Raw genomic sequence first — 20959 nt, 5'->3', positions numbered from 1 at the left:
TTAAAATGGACTTCAATTCTGGCCTGGTTTATTCATTATTACCAAATTATTATTTCTGAAATAATGGTCATTCTTATTTTCATTACAACTATTTTTCCTGTTTTACAAACCCATTTTTAACCTCATTTACAAATGACCTGGCCTTTATGTCCATCCATCCATCCATTATCTGTACCGCTTCTCCTCACGAGGGTCGCGGGGCGTGCTGGAGCCTATCCCAGCTGTCTTTGGGCAGTAGGCGGGGGACACCCTGAACTGGTTGCCAGCCAATCGCAGGGCACACAGAGACAAACATCCGCACTCACAATCACACCTAGGGGCAATTTAGAGTATCCATGGCCTTTATGTCTGTTTTAAAAATCAAACATGGCCCTTGAGCACAAACAATTAGCCACCCCAGCTCTAACCTGTTTATTAGGGTAGCAGTGACTAGCATACTACGAATGTAGCGGTTTGGATAATGGATGGATGGTTAATCCCAGCAGGGATTAATAGAGTATAATACTGATGTCCTCACTCAGAGTTAAAATCTTGGCTCTTGACTTCCTGCTGTTTGTTATAGCCATTGATGAGCATCTCACTTTCAGGGGAAATGGCGCTCTCGTGTGTTCACGTTTAGCAACAACCAGGCACGAAAATGGAAAACTAGTTTTAGTATAATGTGTTGCTTCTGTCTTGTGGGTTCATTTGCAATTGCTACCAACATGATGGGCAACTACTGTATTTTGAGTCATTTTTACTTAGACTGTAATTAGCATAATATGGGTCACAGCTACTTCTTCGGTGCGAATTGATGCAAAGGACTACAATTTTGATTTACATGAGTGAAATAAATGCACTCAAATTACTTTTAAATGTGTGTTATTAACAATGAATGCTTCATTCATCCATCCACACTTTATTTTTTAAATCTCTGCTATGGTGCGTACGGGCACCATGTTGGTGACCCCCTGAATGATTTCTACGATATGAATACATTACCGTAATTTAGAGTGCCATGAAGAATGAAAAAAAAGTAATCACATAAATGTGATATCTACAACATATGTTTGTATCTTGGGCTGACTTTGGAGCAGTATTTTTGTTGCATTTGATATTTTATGTATAAAGCAGGAACACACGTACACCACTCGCACACAAATACATTTGAACTGCCGTCTAGAATCTTGAGTATTATTACTATTATTATCGTGACGATGATTTATAATGACGTCATCTGAAGCGAACTGAGAAGTATACAATTGACAATTTTATTAAGACAACATAAATGCTATTTCGGTCATTTGTACAGCAGGGGGAGCCAAACAACAAAAATCCCCCAAACATTTATCTATTTATTTATTTATTTATTTATTTATTTATTCAAATGGCGGCAGGTAGTAAGTAGGCATGGTGCCATTTTTACGTTTCTAAAGGAGTGCGGTGTGAAGAAAAAATGTACATCTACAACGGTGGAATGCAAGCAGCATGAATGAAATAAACTTCGCACGGGCTGAATGATGTAGCCTGGAAATGGAATCTCTTTTCTTGTGTGTGGGGCCTTTAAAACCAGTTGTTGTAGGCAGCCTTAGTTTGCGCGACATTTTAAAAATTATTTTGTTTGTTTTAAATTCAAACTATGTTGGAGGATTTTGTTTACATTTTTAAGGACAGTTTTGTTGTTACATATTAATTTTGAAGTGACTATAATTTTAATTACAGATGTTATATTGGCAAAATGTTTCATTTTTTCTTAATTAATTCTTAATAAGAAACGTATTTAAATGACAAATTTCTCCAAGCGGGAGCAATATTATTTTGACATTTGTTTGTGTGTGTGTGTGTGTGTGTGTCCGTGTGTGTGTGTGTGTGTGTGCGCGTGGGTGCGTGTGTGTGTGTGTTGCGGGAACGTTTTTTTAAGAGCTCAATTTATTGAAAATAAAAACTATCATTTGATTTACTTTTTATTGATGGGGTGGAGTCGAGGGGGTGCGCCGTTGCGGTGTATCTTTAATTCAAAAACCATGTCGCCTTGCCCTACGTTATCCACTGAAAAAAAACAAGTTACTTTTTATTGGACACAGTGAATGCAATTCCTTATTTTCTTATTGATAATTACCAAAGCGAGCCGCGGCACGTTGAGAATTCCACAAATGACATTGTTTGTCTGATGTTATCCACCCCACTAAGTTGGCTTCCTCTTTTTTTTCTTTTTTTGAAGGCTTCTCACGCCACTTAACAATGCTTGTGGTATAGCGTACGTGCGAGTGTGCGTTTGTGGTGGGTGGAGGCGTTCAAAAGCGACACAGGAGAACACGTAGTCACGCACACTACTTTTATGCAGTTGTGTGTGCGTGTGTGTGTGTGTGTGTCTTTGTGTATGACATACAAATGTTTGAGGATAACACATGACACATACAAATGTTTGAGGATAACACATGGAAGTCATTCAAGAATATGAGGGGTGTAGACATTTCAGAAAAGGTGGGGGGCACTGGAAAGCCGACTTTTATGAGAATTTTTTTTTTTGTTTTTTTTGTTTTTTTGGTGCTTGAGCAAAACTAGACATTCATATGAGGGAATTTTTTTCTCTCCCTGGACTCAAGGGGGGTTATAGAAAACAATTCATAAATACATTTTATAACATCACATAAAATGCTGTACAGGCTTAACTGGGGCTAGACAGAGTTCATAAGGCCAATAAGGGTTCAAAACACACAAACAAAGTCTGAATATTTTTCACTTTTCGGGTTGCCTTTGAAGTGCAATCAGCTAATGTGATAAAACGATGTCAACAAATGCCCTCATAAACATTGTGGTTGTAAAGAAGGAAATGTCAATAGAGAGTGGGGAAACCTAAGCGATAAAAAGGGCCGCCAAGTCCACTTGTTTGGGAGTGGGGGAGCAAAGGCATGCTCAAAGTAAACTTTGCACTGCTTTGCACAAATCGGTTGTATAAGCTGAAAGCAAAGCGCTCATGACTTGCAAATCTTCAGCCAACCGCTGACTAATGAGAGACACACTTGGTGCTTAAACAATATGAAAATGTCATTAGAAAGATGAAACTATTTGCCTGTTTAAATGTTTGACGGACTGCGTGCGTTGCTTACTCCCTGCAAGCTGCAAAGTAAACATGCAAGTTTTCATAACAGGCAAATGTAAATGAGTATACAAGAGCGTGACAAGACACATGTGTGCATAAAAAAAAAAAAAGGATAAAAAGAAAATAGACAATGGCACGACAGCAAATGATTAACTGGTGTAATCTTACACCGCTGTTTTGCTTTGATTACATCATGCTCCATAGATGCCTGATAAAACAGCTCCCAGGATCGCGTGCTCACTCACACACGCACACACCTCAACTGGAAAAAGTTGCCACTCGCTCTTGCGCTCTTTTTTTTTTTGTGGACACTTTAGCTTGGAGTGAGAGGAGCCGATGACTGTCAGGGTGTGGTTTTCTGCACTGGGGCTGCTGGCCGGGCTCTTTTGCTCCTTTCTGGGGCCTGCCGAGGGGGGGAAAGTGCTGGTTATTCCCGTGGACGGGAGTCACTGGCTGAGCATGAAGATCTTGGTCAAGGAGTTGGCGCAACGAGGACACGAGTTGGTGGTTCTGGTGCCTGAAAGCAGCCTGCTGATGAACGGCACGGAGGGCTACAAGACTCAGGTCTACAAAGTGCCCTACAACAAAGCCGACCTGGACCGTTCTTTTTCGCAGCTCCAGGACAGCGTTTTTGTCAAGGCGCCGGCGTTCACTGATTTGTTATTCAACGTGGAGCTTTTGGTTAACTTTACGACATTCCAGGCAAAAGGCTGTAGAGGTCTTCTCAACCAGCAGCCTGTGCTGACTCAGCTAAGGGCTGAAGGCTTCAATCTGGTGCTGACGGACCCTTTCCTCCCGTGCGGCCCCATCCTGTCTCGTATCCTTGGAATTCCGGCTGTTTACTTCACGCGTGGACTTCCCTGTGAACTCGATTTGAAGGCTAACCAGTGCCCTGTTCCTTTGTCTTATGTTCCCAAATTCCACTCCGGTAACACAGATGTTATGACCTTCCCGCAGAGGGTAAAAAACAACATCTTGGCTCTGGTGGAGTTCTATTTGTGTGGTGTCATGTATGCAAAATTTGATGAACTGGTCAGCGAGTATGTGGAGGAAAGCATGACGTACAAGAATCTGTTGAGCCACGCTGCGATTTGGCTTGTGAGATCCGACTTTGTCTTGGACTGGCCCAAACCTGTGATGCCAAACATGGTTTTTATTGGCGGTATCAACTGCGAAAAGCAGCGGCCCCTGCCCACAGTGAGTATTCCAACTACTAAAGCCAACGACGTGTCACATCTGGATTCACTCAAGGGACATTATGTACGCTACAGCACACGCTTCCTCTTTACAAGATCAGGCTTAGCCCTTCAGTGGTGGCCAGTTCGCACCAACAAAGCTCTTTTTGCTGGCCTAAATACAATCAAAAGCACTGACATACATTGACAACCTACATTTTAATACTTGTCCCATGAAATTTTATTGCACTGTAACAATCTGTCATCAATTATTTTTTTCCAGTCAGATTTCAGCTATGTGAATCTAATCTGCCCAGAACCTTCAGAATCAGTCGTGCTAGCCGATGTTATGTAAACCACTGTATATTAGCAATGGGACTTGTTCTTTAACCAATCAGATTTCCAATTCGTCCTCACAGGGCCAGAGTGCTTGCCCTCAATCACGTCACCATTTTTTTCCGTCCTTTGGTTGGCCAGAGCCAAACCCTGTTACAGCCAAGTTTGACTAGAGAAACATTTGCAGCAATCTGCACATATTAATCCAGTTGATTATCAGTATCTGTGGCGTTTGTTTCGATGAATGGATGATGTCATTGATGCTTTTTCAGCACAGTACCATTGAGTCTCCTCAGATGATGAAAAGAGGACAAGTGGTCGGATGAGCGGTCGGTTGTAACCACGCCAAAAAAACATCAAAGTAGTTGTCCGGACCACCAAAAATCTGCTCAACCAAACTTTCACGATGGAAGGCAGAAGGTGGAAGTTCCATCTATACTGCGGTGCCATCCCCTGATTCGCTCATCCAATCACAAATCTAACAGCAGCTGTGTTTGGGCCTTTTCAGATTTTGGTTTTGCTTAGGAACTTTCAATTTCTAAAAGGCAAACTGGGGTGGTCAGAGGCCCTGTAACCCACTAGAAAATGTTTGTATTCCATCTCTCTATTCACAAAACCAAAATAGTAGCAATCTGTCGTAAGAAGACCATTTTTAAAGCAGTCAATTGCTGATAAGTTCATAAATTGGACCTTGACACGGAGCAAAAAGTGGAGAAAAAACATTTTTGCTTGTTGAAATATTTTATTCACCTCAGTGTTATGAAGAGAAATGTTAATAGTTTAGTTGTTGTGAATGAATTTGCATCTTTCCATATTTACAAAAGCTCTACACTATATAAAGCAAATTTATTTGAAACAAATGCCATTTTTAGTATATGTAATTATAATCACTTTAAATTCGTTTAATTTACTCTTAATTTTGTGGAAAAAAAGTGAAGTAAAGTACATGCACCTTTATCTAGATTGGCAAAACTTCAGCTGTGGCTCAGTTCTTTGAAGTATGCCTGGGCCCAACCACAACACTTCACAACTGTTTGAGTAGTTAATTAAATTAGAGCTCACTACGTGTAAACCTACATTAAGGATTGTTAGGGATCAAGGGATTACTTCTATAATCTTGTTTGCATGTTTATCAGATAAAAAGGCTGTTAAAAAGCTTTTTTTTCGGCTGTCTTGCAATGTGTGTAAAACCTGCCCCGTGTATAAAGTAAACATCTGGACTATGGCCAGTGGGTCAGGGATTCCGAGTGGATATAGACTGAAGAGAATCCGCAGTGTCGAAACAGTGATGCAGGCTACTTTTAATCAGTTGACATTGAAACTGAAATATGGCAGCATGATTACAAAACACATTTGTGCTGACAATAATGCCTTGTTTGGTCGTGACAGGAATTGGAGGAGTTTGTGGAAGGCTCAGGGGAGCATGGCTTTATCGTCTTTACCCTGGGCTCCATGGTGTCCAATATGCCGGAGCAGAAAGCACAACAATTCCTTGATGCCTTTCGGCAGATTCCACAGAGGGTAATGGCACCAGTTACTCAATAAGTTACATGTTCACACTACGTACTGCACCACATATGCATGCAGTGAATGTGTGTGTGTGTGTGTGTGTGTTTCAGGTTTTGTGGAGATACACCGGAGCTGAACTTAAGAATGTGCCAAAAAATGTCAAACTGATGAAGTGGCTACCTCAGAATGATCTTTTAGGTAGGTTTGGTTTTATGGCCAAAATGATGCAGACTTTAATAGTTAGTTTAACTTAAGTAACTTAATTCATTGAAAGTAAACATAATTTTCTATGGCTCGTATAGCTATTGATAATACTTTTATTTCTTGTCGAGCATTTTATATTCTATGGTGCCTTGAGATATGAGGTAAATGAGGTAAAAAGTGACCATTCTCCAATATTGTAGTTTATATATTAAAAAAACCCAAAACAAAGCAGTAATTTGATGAAATAGAATGTAAAGAAATGAAACCGTTTTTGCCATTTTTTTGGTTTCTAAAATGAATCGTGCTGCTCTTTGTAGTGTCTGCATCCTGGGCACCTGGGGGCAGTAAAATAGAGACATACGGATATACAGTACTGTATATGGAGACAGCCTCAGCTCCTCAATAAGGCTGTAATGTTAGTCTTTCTTCGCAGAGGATAAATAATATATGCTTTGAGTATTGCTATAAACAGTTTTAAGTTTAGTTTGACAGTAAACATCCACTTGGATTGGCAATCAACAGCTTGACACCTCTTTTTTTCATAAAGATTTTTTATTTTTCCCCTTCCCATATTTTTATGGCTCCTTTATTCAAGTCAATTTTTCCCTTCCCTACCTTCCTCATCAATGGATCCCAGCCAGTATTATCATTACCACTCAGGTTGCTTTGTGGCTTTATGGAATTACTAAAAAAATACAGACGAATTGGTTGCTCTGACATGATATTCATTGATTATTATGATTGATTTGCTCCGCTACTTGACTCAAACCCCCTTTTTTTTTTCAAACCCCTACATGCTTCTCAGCTCACCCCAAGGCAAAAGTGTTCCTCACCCATGGAGGCAGCCACGGTATCTATGAATGCCTCTGCAACGCCGTTCCCATGCTCATGTTTCCGCTGTTTGGGGACCAGGCGGACAACGTTCTGCGCATGGTGGTACGAGGCATAGCCGAGACGCTCACCATGTACGACATGACGACAGACAAACTGCTGGTGGCTCTGAACAATATTATCAACAATAAAAGGTAGGCAACTCTGATGTGGATGTTAAGAGTAACACAACTTCTCGCGCGTGTGTGTGTTTGTCCACCAGACAGTCTGACATTTAGAGATGTGTTCACAACAGTTCTTGTCCTGTCAACATAGTGCAAAACCAGAAACGCTAAACAGTGCTGAAGCTGTACAATGTGCAGTTTGACCAAAATTGTAAACATATATATAACTCACAACAGTTTATGGTGATATGAAATTGCCTCTGTGCAGTTATAAAGAGAAGATGGTGAAATTGTCTGCGATACACCGGGACCAACCCGTTCGGCCTTTGGACCTGGCAGTTTTCTGGACCGAGTTTGTCATGAGACACAAAGGAGCCGCGCATCTCCGTGTAGCAGCACACGATTTGAACTGGTTTCAATACCACAGCCTGGATGTCATTGGCTTCCTGCTCATTGTGCTCGTAGCTGCACTGTGGGTGACTCTCAAATGCTGCTTGTTCTGCACCCGAAAGTGTTGCAGAAAGGTCACGGTGAAGAGGAAATCAGAGTAAAAACTCTGGAGATTAATGTAAAGTCTGTGACAATTGTAATGGTGTGTGAATGGACAGGTGTGTGTGTCGACAAGATTTAGAGAATCTCTAAAGAATGTACTGTACCGGTAACTGTTTTTGACTAAATGGATAAGCGAAATCTGCTTTTGTATATATTTCTTTTACTGAACGGCGCTTTCTATTGTCAGCTGTAGAAGAGATCGATCATAAAAAGCAGTGATGGAGTCAATTCCTAAACCGAAATTGACACTTGAAAGACAAAGACAAGACAATAAATAAATCCACTCTTTTGCACTTTATTAACAAAGCTGGGCATTCCGTCCCGGGGCGGCGGACCGACGGAATGTAAGGACGGAAGCGCTTTAAAAGGATGAAGACGGACGGGGTCGGGGGATGACCATTTTTATGAATAAGGACAGAGGGACAAGGACGGAAAAGTACCCAGGTCGCGGACGGAGGGCAGAAGACGGACCGGCCAAAAAGTGCCCATATCTGATAAATAAGACTCTGCGGCCTTAGATTAAATTGTCACGTAAAATTAGAATATGAAAGCATCTGAGTGTACAATATGTTATTTAAACCATCCATCCATCCATTATCTGTACCGCTTATCCTCACAAGGGTCGCGGGGCGTGCTGGAGCCTATCCCAGCTGTCTTTGGGCAGTAGGCGGGGGACACCCTGAATTGGTTGCCAGCCAATCGCAGGGCACACAGAGACAAACATCCGCACTCACAATCACACCTAGGGGCAATTTAGAGTGTCCAATCAACTTACCATGCATGTTTTTGGAATGTGGGAGGAAACCAGAGTACCCGGAGAAAACCCACGCAGGCACGGGGAGAACATGCAAACTCCACACAGGGAGGCCGGAGCCGGGATCGAACCCACGACCTCTGAACTGTGAGGCGGACGTGCTAACCAGTCGACCACCGTCCCGCCCTGTTATTTAAACCATTCAGATAAAATCATTTAAATTGTACAATAATATAACCTAAAGTATCATTAAACATTTAAAGATTTTAAATTTAATTTTAAACCACGTGAACATGAAAATGTACTTTTCACAGTTTTTAATGAGGCATAGTTCCTTGGCTAAAAAAACGACTTGTGGACCATTGTTATGAGTTAAATCTTAGTTGTGCGGTCGCGAAATGAAAAAAAATAGGTGTCATCTCACTCTGCAAGCACCACCCATTAATTTCCTGTATGAGGGGGGAAAGGTTAAATGGCTAAGGGGGGTCTTTCTTTCGAAATGAGTTTAATCAGTCAGTGTTCCACCTGTACAGCAATCATGATGCATGTTTACTGCACCATATTGGTCCTTCAGCTGTTCTCCTGGTTTGCAGGTAAGATTTAATCAGGTTCATAGTCATGAAGTTCATTTTTATGAAGTACAAATACGCTAAGGAAAAAAAAAATGCAAATTGCGTATCCATTTCTTCCCCTTTCTTTACATCAGCGGCAACCGGGAGCAGCATAGTAGACGGTAAGGTTGCAAATCCGCATTCCAAACGCTACATGGCCTCACTGCATTCCCAGGGAGCCCACAAATGCGGCGGGATGCTGATTCGCGAAGACTTTGTTCTGACTGCGGCGCACTGCCCGTGAGTTTGTATATCAGGCATCAAGCTGTTGGTCTAAAATGTCTCCAACCAGGCATTTTGGTGCTCACATTCCTGTCATTCCATTTTTCTCCTGTCCAAATATAAAGTTTGACTTTGATGTCTCTCAACACATTCACTTGTATTATTTTGGTTTGTGGGAGGAAGCTAGAGCATGCAGAAAATGTACTGAAACAATGCGAGCACGAAAAGATAACCTACAACTTTCTAGAAAGCCGTATTGTCTTTTTAGTGTTGTTTTTTTTAAATGTTTGTTTGTTTCTTTGGTTGTCAGCAATGAGTCTGTGACAGTCATACTTGGGGCACACAACATAAGTAAGAGGGAGACGAGCCAGCAACGGATCAAAGTGGCTGAGTTCTATCCTCATCCAAAATACAATGGAGGGTACAGCTACGACATTATGCTACTTAAGGTAAACACAAACAAGTCATGTTAAAAGGTAAAATATCATTTAATTCCCATCAAAGCAGTGCTACTCAATTTGTGGTATGAGGGCTCCTTCTAGTGATACACAAAAGAATCACTGAATTAAATGTTCAAAGTGCCCGTTACAGTGACTTTTTTTTTTTTCAATCCAGCATACTATTACATTTTTTTAAGTTAAGTATTTGACTTTTAAGTACAATACAGCTGCATATTATGGAAGTGCTAATTTTTCAAACAATAATTTAGGTACAATTTTTATTAAACCTAAGTCATGGGTAGCCAGATCCAGCCCACCACATCATTTGCCCGCCAAAGCAAATGATGTGCATTGAGCACATGTTTCTTGCTAAAATAACCAAAATGCAAATTGTTTTCACTTTTATAACCACGTATCATACTCGGCTCTCTTACAGTTGCAACATCGTGCCAAACTCAACAATTTTGTCGACGTGATCGGACTTCCCAAGTATGGGGAGATCCCGGCCAATACGATCTGTACTGTTGCTGGCTGGGGCCAAACTGTAGAAGGAATACCGCAGGCGGGGCTCATTTCAGATGTATTGAAGGAGACCACCGAGAAGATAGAATCCATCTCTGTCTGCAAAAGCTTTTGGAAGGAGTACTTTCACTTGGATCACATGATATGCACAAGGCCTGAGGAGAAGGGAGGAGTTTGTTGGGTAATGCAGTCACCACACCACCTCTATCATAAATCAACACACAGGAACATTCATCACATCACGTTTAGTCACCAACAAACCATGATAATCTTTCTAATCTGTTTCCAAGGGGGATTCTGGAGGACCAATAATCTGCAACTGCGAGCTTCAAGGAATAACAGCTTACGTTTACCCAGACAACTGCAGTGCTCTCCAGTATCCGCATGTCTTCACTGAAGTCCGCCCCTTCCTCCCATGGATTAAGAAAATGATGCGGAGGAATGATGCAGCATGAGCCCACCACAGTATTTGTTTACTTGTTAAATGCTTCCTAGATGACATGTCGACGTAACAGCTCTAAGATCTTAGAAAAGAAGCACAGCAGGTAGAATTCATTCAAAAGAGCATCCACAACACCCGGGATTGTCTATGCTGCATAAAGATGAATGGAAAGCAAGAAAAATGGACATTTCTTGATTGTACTTAGCTAATATGCTTTGTCAGCTGTGAGGCCTGATATAGATCTCTGCTTTTCCAATTATTCTTCCTTTAGGGAAAGGGGAAGTCAACCCCCCAAAAATCTTTGCAATAATATGTTCTATGTGCCTTCACTAGTCTAAACATGGCATTATTATTAATATTGCATTTGTGGAATATGAGTTAAGCAGTAAAATCCACCCCTTTTTAGCCATTTTAGGGGGCGGCCATTTTGTCACTTTCTGTTGACTGAAAATGACATACAAGAATATGTTCTATACAGCCCCACTAGTCTAAACGCTCAGGTAACGACCAATCACGGCTCACCTATTTTCTGAAGCTGAACCATGATTGGTCGATACCAATGGCTTTGGCGGGAAAATCACATACTGTTCATTCTACTGGCACAACCCGTAATTAATATCTTTATAAGAATTGTCTGCATCAAATAATGAATGCCAATTCTTTAAAAACATGTTTTAACAGCCTATGCCGCATTAATAAATGGATAATTAATCAACAATCAATGACTCTGAGAAGAGAACGTGTGTTTTGTTTTGTGCTAAAGCTCTAAATTTACTACAGAGCCCCCAAATCATTGATACACCGGTCAAATGTGGACTTGGCAAAATAACGCAAGAAGACCATTCATCCATTTTCTATCAAACAAACATCTTCTGTAACCATTCCAAGTGGTACTTGTAACTTTGTCTTATTAATTTGGTTTATAAATGGTTTATTGAGCACATATTTACAGGAAAACACATTTTTCAGTGACTTCAGCATTAGACAGCTATTTTCATCACAAGACAGTGTGTGCATGTTTGACTGATTTACACAGAATCTTGATTAAAAATGAATGGTGGTGTAAATGTATTTGTACAAAGAATAAATGAAAGTGAAAATGTGTTTGTGAGCGACTGCAAGAGAGGTGTGCGGAAAATCCACATTTGTAAAAGTCAGACCACAGACCGCATTGTCAGTCATAGTGCAAACTCTTGAAGTTGAAGCGCTTTCGATCCGTGAAGCCTGTCATCTGCAGAGACACATAACATGCTTTTACACTTCAAAACATGATAAGTACATTTCTACAAAGCTTAGCAAAATTTTCAAGATAGAGGAATGACAAGGCGTGGCTTTTTTGTTTATTTTACAAAAAGAAATAAAGATTTTAAAAGCACAACTGACCTGACTTGGATCTCGTGTGAAATATCTTTTTTCAATCACCTGTTTGGAGATACAGCATATGTGTTTATCACATCTAAAATGGAGTGTTTAGGTGGTTACTTGAGGCATAGAATCAAAATCAACTGAAATGTTCCAATTAAAATATCGTACCAATTAAAATATCGTACCTATCCAAAATAACATATATTAGGACTATTGCTCTAGTTTAGATGACCGATGGGGAAGATTGAATAATACATTTACATTTCAGTCCATGTCAACTAATGCTGCATGTGTCAGTTCATCTCACCTTGTCAAAGAATCTGCTCAGCTTCACCGCATTGGACGTGCCTGCAGCCAAGTATCTCAGATTAGTGCAGTCCTGCAGAAACAAAGCACACTTTTCATACACAACAACTTTGACATGGTGGATCTAGTTTATCTATAAACACATGGGATGTATCTGTCATTAATTCTCATCATTTGGCATGCACAAACCACTAGGGATCACCATAGCTCTAGAAATGTCGCTAGGTAGTCTGTCGCAAGATATTGCAGATCTAAGAGTGGTTTAAGGAATAGAAAGTTTGAATTACAAGATTGATTTCCTCCGCGTTGAAGTCTTCTGACAAGAAGGCCGTCCGCGTGAGAACTTCACTGCGTTTGTTCTCGGGAATCTGGTCAAACTTGGTGCCGATAAGCAGCAACGGCACTGGGTTCTCTGCAAACTGCTCACGGTCATAGTCACTGTAAGAAAAAAGAAGCTAGTATCAGTTACAGATAATTAAAACAAATGCACGTCAATTAATTAACTGTGTAAACTAGTGATTCACAACTTATTTATTTGTTGGGAATCACTGGTGAATAAAAAAAAAAAAAAAAGCATACCCATTCGAGACAATGACCCCCGTTGGAGATGAATCCTTGTTTAAAGCTTCCAGTGACCAGCGATAGAGATTCTGAGAGGATTTCTTATTCGTCAGGTCGTGCACCAAAATAATTCCTGAAAAGATAAGAGAGGTGAAACTAACAAGTCATGGCTCTATGTGTTCTTCAAATATAGTAGTGGCATGGAAGCAACTCTACCGTTGACTGAATTGTAAAAGACAGCTCTGGTGCTTTTGATACTGCTGGCACTGCCGACCGAGCCCCCGACATCCCACAGTTCAATGTAGTACGTCTTCTCCTCTGGGGTTCCCTCTTTATAGTCTTGGACCTGTATTGCAAAATTTAGAGGGCATTTTAATTAATTGTTTACAAAGTAAAGGTACATCAAATGCACAATGGACAATTTCAAAAGGCAGCAGAATGATTTGTTTTATTTTCAATTAAAGTTTTTCTTACCCGTACATCTACCGAGCATCCAACAGTCCATGACGGATTTCCTAAAACCTGATTCTGGCACAAAAGATGGACTAAGGAGGATTTTCCCACACCTGCAAACAAGCAGAGCAGAAAGTACAACACTGACTATTTAAATGGAATACTCCTCATCCTCCTTGAATATTAATAACACTAATATGGAGCCCAGTTGTAGTTTGTATCATTATTAAAGTTAATACAATCATCTTAACCACAGCATGGAAAAACAATCAAATACGTATCTGCAATTCCAAGGTTTGTAATGTTGTAATTATTCACATTAAGGCTCGTGCCTCACTTTTCCCTTATAAGCATACTTGTAGTACAGGCTACATCATGTAAAGCTATGGGAGTCAATAAATTACTGCAGCACAGTGTCGTTTGGAGTAAGACATTAAAAGCTGTAGAAAAACATCGCATAGAGACTATGTTATTCAAAAAGGACGTTCTTACCGGAATCGCCTAAAACTAGCACCTTTACTCTATCAAGAGAAGCCATGATGTGACAATCATAGCTGACAGTGCCGTCCCGGAAGAAAACATCATAAGACCCGTCCATTTTTAATATAGTTCGACACCATTGGTTATTTACGAACTGTCGTCTCAACATTATACCTTCTTATTGGCTAAACATACTCACATCAGCCAATTGGAATTTGAGAATATTATATTGTTCCGGGTTAGCGGTTTCTTTCCGGAGTAGCTGCTCAAATTCAGCCAGGAAGCATGCTAGCAAACTTTGCTGGCGATAAACCTAAAACTTAATGATTCCCGTGTTTTATTCGGAAGATATGTTTTCTCTGAAGTGAGAAAGGCGGCAGAGGACAGATTTTGTGTCCCTACAGAGTACAACAGAGAAGCAGGTGAGTTGAACTTGAGAAAGAACTAAATCAGTAGTGTTTTCCACTTAGCTTCCATCTTTTAACATCGTTTATTTTTTCTTATCGTCTGGATGTAAACTACCTAAGTAGTGTGGCTATCTAAATAGACATGCAGTATTGTTTGGTTTTGTTGCAAATGGATAAAAACAAACGTCTCGAACTCTTGCATTAATTTGAAGTTCAAAGTAATGGCTCCTCATAGTGGACAATACAGTTTCTGTGTGATTCCAAGTAGTTTACACCTTTTGATAAGTAATTACTAAGGCTTATCTTTATTTGAAAAACAAACATTGCATATACATACATTTAGAATAGAAAGATCATCTCTGTCCCTAATCATTTTTAACCCCCCCCCCAGCACAAGATGATCGAACCAGAACTCTTGACCGAGGTACCTGCAGCATTGAAGCGTCTCGCAAAGATGGTGGTGAGGGGTTTCTACGGGGTGGAGCACGCCTTGGCCCTGGATGTGCTAATTCGCAACCCATGCGTCCGTGAGGAGGACATGCTGGAGCTGCTCAAGTTTGACCGGAAACAACTGCGCTCTGTACTCAACACGCTGAAAGCTGACAAGTTTGTCAAGTGTCGTATGAGGGTGGAGACTGCTCCGGATGGCAAGACAACTCGACACAACTACTATTTCATCAATTACAGGTGATTCCTAGTTCATCGCGCCTTGCTGACTCTTTGCCATGACTGTATTTCACCTGACATGATGAGTTTGGTGACACTGCCACCAAGAAGACAGCAATTTATTACTTGTATCTAAGGCACCACTTTAATGCTCTGCACCACGGATGGGCAGCTTAAACGCACGAGGGGTCCAGGATTTTTCATCAAGCTACTGGGGCCACATTGGACCACACTCTTCCCTTGCAGATTTATGACAAAAATGGCATTTTCAGTATGGACAAAACACGTGCTCTTAATAAATTTGCTTTTTACATAGTGTAGTTCTCATTGCGTGTATAAAAGATCTACTACCCTAATGCAACACCAAAGGGTTTGAAGCAAACAACAAAATAACCACATACTGTGAGCCCCCCCAGTTATTTTTTTTATCTTGCATAAAAATTACTATTCAAGAATGGCGCAAAACTGCTGAATAGCAAACCAAATAATTTTCAAATTTTTTTCCCCACGAAAATCAACTCACTCAGTTTTAATATTATTGAGGTGCAATGTATGTCCTGCATGTCATTCCAAATCTGCAAAAAATTATTAGGCCTATTCACGTTGTAATACAGTAGAGGGCAGTATAAGACCCGGTGTAAGCGCAACTAACCCACCCATGTCCGACATTTCGTGATGCATTATATTATATTACAACTTAAAACTAAGTCGACCCCTGAATACTCGCAGTTCAGCATCCACGGAATTGCATATTTGTAGATTTTTTTTTTTTTTCAGTATTTATTTTTTATTTCATTTCCTTTTTCAGTTTTTCATGGAAAACATAATTTGTTTATCTGCATTTTACCCAACCCTGTTCTGCAGTCCCAAGTCAGTCGAGCGTGATAAATAATTATTTATCAACTGGTACCTGTACTTTCTCAGAAACTAGCCACAATTTCCAAACTTTACTTTGTAGCAAAAGCCACTGTTAACTGTGAATTGTAGAACAACAATTGACATGAATCTGGACTACATGGAGTGGTGTTGTGATTCTACTGCAACAAAAAGCCACTAAGCCTTTACTGTATGTTAACTGTGCTCCAATCTGACACGACAGGGTCCTTGTGAACGTGGTCAAGTACAAACTGGATCACATGAGACGGCGTATAGAGACGGATGAACGCGACTCCACCAACCGCGCCTCATTCCGATGTCCCTGCTGCTTTTCCACTTTCACTGATCTAGAAGCCAATCAGCTGTTTGACCCCATGACAGGTAAACTATTATTGTTTCTCCTCTCAAGTAGGTAAGTGTTTTTTTTTTGGTCAGCTTTTAAAAAAAAAATTTTATACCATATATGTAACTAATTTCCACAAAACCTTTTGTAGGAGTGGTGCAAGGTGCATAATTATTATTTTTTATTGTTGTGGGAATTTAAATAGTGTTGAATGAAATAAGACAATTGTGACTGCAGGTCATGGCTGCTCACATGTAAAATTACTGGTATGTTTCAACTCCACAATTGATTATGGTGTAAATATATTTAAATAGTTTTCTCCAGCGCTAATGACCATACAGGAAATGTCATCGAAATATGTGACGTTTGTATCCTAATTTGGTTATCTACAGTTACGTGCATTTACTTTAGTAAATTGGGCATATTCCCAACTATCCTATTTATTTTACAGCTGTTGTGACTCTTTGACCAGCTACTTGAATACAATCTAAGAATGCAAATTACCGCAGTTTCAATCAGCTCAACATGTCAACAGAAATGAATCATCATTTAAATAGCAGTAATATAGTAATATAAAAAGTAATATAATTTGCTTTCAAGACCATAATTAATGTGCTAACTACATAATTGTAATACATTTTTGGTGTGGCGATAACCCAGTGTTGCGTTCTTTTTTTTTTTTTTTTGGAGGGGGGGCAGTGGAGTCCCTCCTAAAGAAGCAACTGCTAATTTCAGGTGCTTTGTTTGATTTTTTTAGGAAATAAAATACAGTATGATCATCCTTGTCATACTATATTTTACTCCTGATACAAACAGAGGAAGTGTGTTCAAGTGCTTCAAATTCCCAGTGAATTTCTGCCATCAACTGCAGTGACTCACTCACCTGTCGTGTTGCTACAGCTCTGTCTCTGAAAACAAACTTCAATATTGAATTGATGATATTGTCTTTATTCTTCTCTATATTTAAGCCATTTTTATTGTTAGCACATTCATTGCATGACAACTTTCATAGAAAGGTATTTCGAAATCAGCCTCCATGTGTTACCTAAATGCAAATCTTTGAATTACACATTTATTGTTTCACATTTGTGGTTGAAATCTACTCTTCACTGACTGAAAGTCAGACGTTCTTTCATGTAAAGCAAACTTGTAAAACAGTTGCAAGGGATTGCGGTCGGGATAGCTTTCCTGGGTGTGTTTTACACAAACAGCAACACACAAAGTAGACCATGGGCTTGTGCTAATGCTGGAGCAGTTCCCATTATTGAGAGTGAAATCAGCACGGGAAGCAGATGGCCTCTTACAGGAAGCAAAGGATCTGTACACAAGGTTCCAAACCCCACAGCCGCACAGTGCAGCCGTCAATAGCAACCCCCTTGAGGAAAAGAGATACACTGTGGAATAAACTACGGTGCTTACCTTTTGGGAGGGACAGTCTGCAGTGTCATGAAAGCGAAATTCTCTTCAAATGTATTCCAAATGGGTTTAGCTTCCTGCTTGTCATTTGTCCGGGTGTATAAAATGAAACTAATATGTTTGTATTATGCCGTGAGGAATTTCTGTTTTTATTTTTTTTTTTTAAGACTTTAAAGTAGTCATTTCCACACAAGAGTGCAGTGCTTTTAAACTCACCACAGTGGAGTGCAATTTAGCTCATGCTTCATAGAGCAGTGCAACACAGTGTCGAATTTAACAAGAGGACAGCGACACAGCACAACAACCGAGGGCATCCAGCAGTTCATCTTGGCATGTGGTTAATTACACCAAGAAGTACTTTGAGGAAAGGCACAGTTTGTTCCAATCAGCAGCCTGCATTTTGTCTTGTTCCCTTTAAGTACTTTTACGTAAGTATTGGTAAGTACTGTATAGTGTACAGGAGTCAAAAGCGGGATGATACAGATCAGAAATTGTTTTTGACAACAGAATGTTATTTGTGAAAAAATTCTACCACTAAAGCAGTGTTTTTAGTTTAGGGGCTTGTTGTTTTTAGTCAACAGTCACTATTTATCTGGATGGCCGTCTTTCACACAGGTACATTCCGTTGCACATTCTGTCAGACGGAGGTAGAAGAGGATGAGTCCGTGTGCCCCGATGCCAGGACACTGGTAGCACGATTTAATGAACAGATCGAGCCCATCTATGTTCTGCTGCGTGAGACCGAGGATGTGAACTTGTCTCATGATCTGCTGGAGCCCGAGCCCACAGAGATCCCTGCCCTCAAGCAGAGGTCAGTTTCCTCCACCTCAGTCATGATGTGGACCCTGGAGATTTGACTTCACTAATCGTAGCAGCAGAAAGCCAATAATGTAGATCTTCTTTCCAGCCGAGAGCGCAATGCGGCGGCTGCTGCAAACGCTGCAAGTGGCCCGCACAGGGAAGCCTGGTCCAACAAAGGCTCATCCTACGCCGACCTTTACACTCAGAATGTTGTTATCAATATGGAGGATCAGGATGACCCACAGAAGCAAGCGAGTGAGGGCGCAGGATCTAAGGAGAGGCCCGTCTGGTTGACCCAGAGCACGGTGCAGGGCGCCTATAGCGAGACGGACATGCTGAAGAATCGTAAGTGTGCTTTTTCCACACTTGTCATACCAGAGTGGTTTTTTTTAAGTTATTTTTTTGTTTACATTCTGAGGTGGTTTCACCTGTTCGGCATTTCTCCAAGGTCCTGCCAAATGTAAAAGTTTTGCTTTGGTGCTGTCTTGTGGGAACTAGGTTGAAATGAAGAGATGCGTTTCAATTAGACAGGCGATCTTACGGTATAAATTAAAAGTAGTGCTTTGCTGCCATCTTGTGGCATCTATGGACAGTTATAATCCTTTTGGTGGTGGTGCCAATTACGCCTGGATTTGCAGCGGGAACCGGTCCACAGCACTACAGTTTTATACATTATTCTATTTCTCATCTCGAATGATTAAATGTACTATAGAATAAACCGAATCTGCTCTGACATTTCCACAATCACTGAAAAAAAATATTTTGGTTGCCATGGCAGCCTGTCTGTGGTCAATGCAAGTTATCTCTTTCTGTCGGTGCCTTTCACTGAGCTATTGACGTTGTTCAACAGCCAAGGGCATGTAGCAATCAGGTCTGACCAGATTTCTTTTGAAGCATAATTGCTTGATTTGAAATATTCATAGGCTTGGTTGATTTTCCGAATGAGCGAGCTTTGCTCATTAATATACCCATACTTGTGGAAATGCATATGAGTTTCTTTTAAAATTTTCGTTTTTCGCAATCTTTAACAAGGAACTCATTCAATCCCACAAATTTATTTATATATTTTTCAAACGTTAGAGTAAAAGACGGTCTGAAAATGTCAGGTACTGAATGAGTTAATTTCCGTGAGTTGCTTTAGTTGCAGTTTACGATACGAAATTAAAAGCTATGGCTTATCATTTAAGTTATTTTCATTTCACAGGGGGAGACATTGCGACCGCGATCCAGGATGGAGCAAGTCATGCTGGAGCTGGCCAGTCCGACGAAAACGAGGAGGTGATGCGGGCCTTGCTCATCCATGAGAAGCGAGCCGTGGCGGCACCCGGTGGAGGCGGAGCAAACGCCGCCGCCAGGGGGCTGGCGTCTGCCACGGCCAATGCCAGCGACTCGGAGAGCGACACCAGTGAATCCGACGAAGAGGTGCGCTCTGCTCCTCCCCCTCACATAGCCGCGGCTGCTCCTCGTCGGGTTGCAGAGGAGGATGAGGATGACGATGATGACTTTGAGGAGGTGGGAGATGAGCCGACAGTGATGGTGGGAGGCCGGCCCTTCTCGTATGGAGAGGTGAGCCAGAGGCCAGAGCTGGTAGAGCAGATGTCTGCACAGGAGAAGGAAGCTTACATTGAAATGGGGCAAAAACTCTTCCAAGACATGTACTTTTGAATTCTTTTTTTTGAATTCATTTTTTTTAACATTTATCTTCACCCTGCTTCCCCTTTATACTCAGCGCCTGGAAACACTTACCAAGATGCTGCTTCCCAAGTAATTCCATTCACTATCAATGTTTTTTGAACAAACAAAGCGGACACACGTACTTTTTCGGTGTTGCCTCAGAGGTCACTCTGTGTATAGTGTTCATTCCCAAATATGTGCTACATATTGTGCCAATGTGTTTTTCTTCAGCTGTTAATTTAAACAGCTGTTGAGAACCAGCTGTCTTTTTTCAGAAGTCACCTAAAAGCGGAAGTCAACCCAAACATATTTTCAAAAAATATGTTCTATGCAGGCCCACTCGTTGAAACACAGCATTCTGATTAATATTGTGTTTCTGGAATATGAGTTAAGCAACAAAATTCACCCGTTTTTAGCTGTATCAAGGGGGCGGCCATTTTGTCACTTCTGTCGACAGAAATTGACATCACACACCCTCAGGGCTCAGATAATGACCAATCATAGCTCATAGGATTTTCCTGCTTAACTCATATTTCATATTAATCATATTGTCTTGTTTCAACTACTGGCCCTGCATAGGACATATTCTTTAAAAAAATCTGTTTGGGTTGACGTCTACTTTAAGAAAGATATGTCTCACCTATCATCACTGCTAAATGCTGAGACTGTGAAGAGTGAACACATATTGAAAGGCTCAAGCAATTGCTCAATAGAAAGAGCAACGTGTTTGTGACATTTCAGTCTGAAATACATTTTCCCCCTTGCAA

At 40.7% G+C, this 20959-nt stretch overlaps 4 protein-coding genes across 4 annotated transcripts; 3 read left to right on the top strand and 1 right to left on the bottom strand.

Moving 5' to 3' along the window:
* The first annotated feature begins 3319 nt into the window (after positions 1 to 3319).
* Positions 3320 to 7991, top strand: LOC147136508 (UDP-glucuronosyltransferase-like). Its single transcript, XM_086051061.1, has 5 exons — positions 3320 to 4279; positions 5983 to 6114; positions 6213 to 6300; positions 7112 to 7331; positions 7570 to 7991. Exons 1-5 carry the CDS (start codon positions 3419 to 3421, stop codon positions 7850 to 7852), a joined length of 1584 nt encoding a protein of 527 aa, XP_085907187.1. The 5' UTR covers positions 3320 to 3418; the 3' UTR covers positions 7853 to 7991.
* Positions 7992 to 8156: 165 nt separating this feature from the next.
* LOC147136507 (granzyme B-like) lies at positions 8157 to 12222 on the top strand. Its single transcript, XM_086051064.1, has 5 exons — positions 8157 to 9200; positions 9314 to 9458; positions 9751 to 9889; positions 10317 to 10583; positions 10693 to 12222. Exons 1-5 carry the CDS (start codon positions 9080 to 9082, stop codon positions 10855 to 10857), a joined length of 837 nt encoding a protein of 278 aa, XP_085907190.1. The 5' UTR covers positions 8157 to 9079; the 3' UTR covers positions 10858 to 12222.
* On the bottom strand, positions 11759 to 14163 carry rabl3 (RAB, member of RAS oncogene family-like 3). The gene is made up of 8 exons (XM_086051065.1): positions 14022 to 14163; positions 13551 to 13642; positions 13293 to 13422; positions 13095 to 13209; positions 12803 to 12953; positions 12517 to 12588; positions 12228 to 12266; positions 11759 to 12075 (listed from the first exon to the last, which is right to left on the bottom strand). The coding sequence occupies exons 1-8, from the start codon at positions 14125 to 14127 to the stop codon at positions 12019 to 12021; spliced, it is 762 nt and encodes a 253-aa protein (XP_085907191.1). The 5' UTR covers positions 14128 to 14163; the 3' UTR covers positions 11759 to 12018.
* Positions 14164 to 14246: 83 nt separating this feature from the next.
* Positions 14247 to 20959, top strand: gtf2e1 (general transcription factor IIE, polypeptide 1, alpha). The gene is made up of 6 exons (XM_086051063.1): positions 14247 to 14431; positions 14808 to 15103; positions 16182 to 16339; positions 18333 to 18528; positions 18625 to 18863; positions 19723 to 20959. The coding sequence occupies exons 2-6, from the start codon at positions 14814 to 14816 to the stop codon at positions 20181 to 20183; spliced, it is 1344 nt and encodes a 447-aa protein (XP_085907189.1). The 5' UTR covers positions 14247 to 14431; positions 14808 to 14813; the 3' UTR covers positions 20184 to 20959.

The sequence above is a fragment of the Filicampus tigris genome, chromosome 14 (assembly GCF_054856515.1).
Source record: "Filicampus tigris isolate MCC_2025a chromosome 14, RoL_Ftig_1.0, whole genome shotgun sequence".
Lineage (NCBI taxonomy): Eukaryota > Metazoa > Chordata > Actinopteri > Syngnathiformes > Syngnathidae > Filicampus > Filicampus tigris.
Note: the sequence above shows the minus strand (reverse complement) of the source record. Positions and strands in the feature narration are given on the sequence as shown.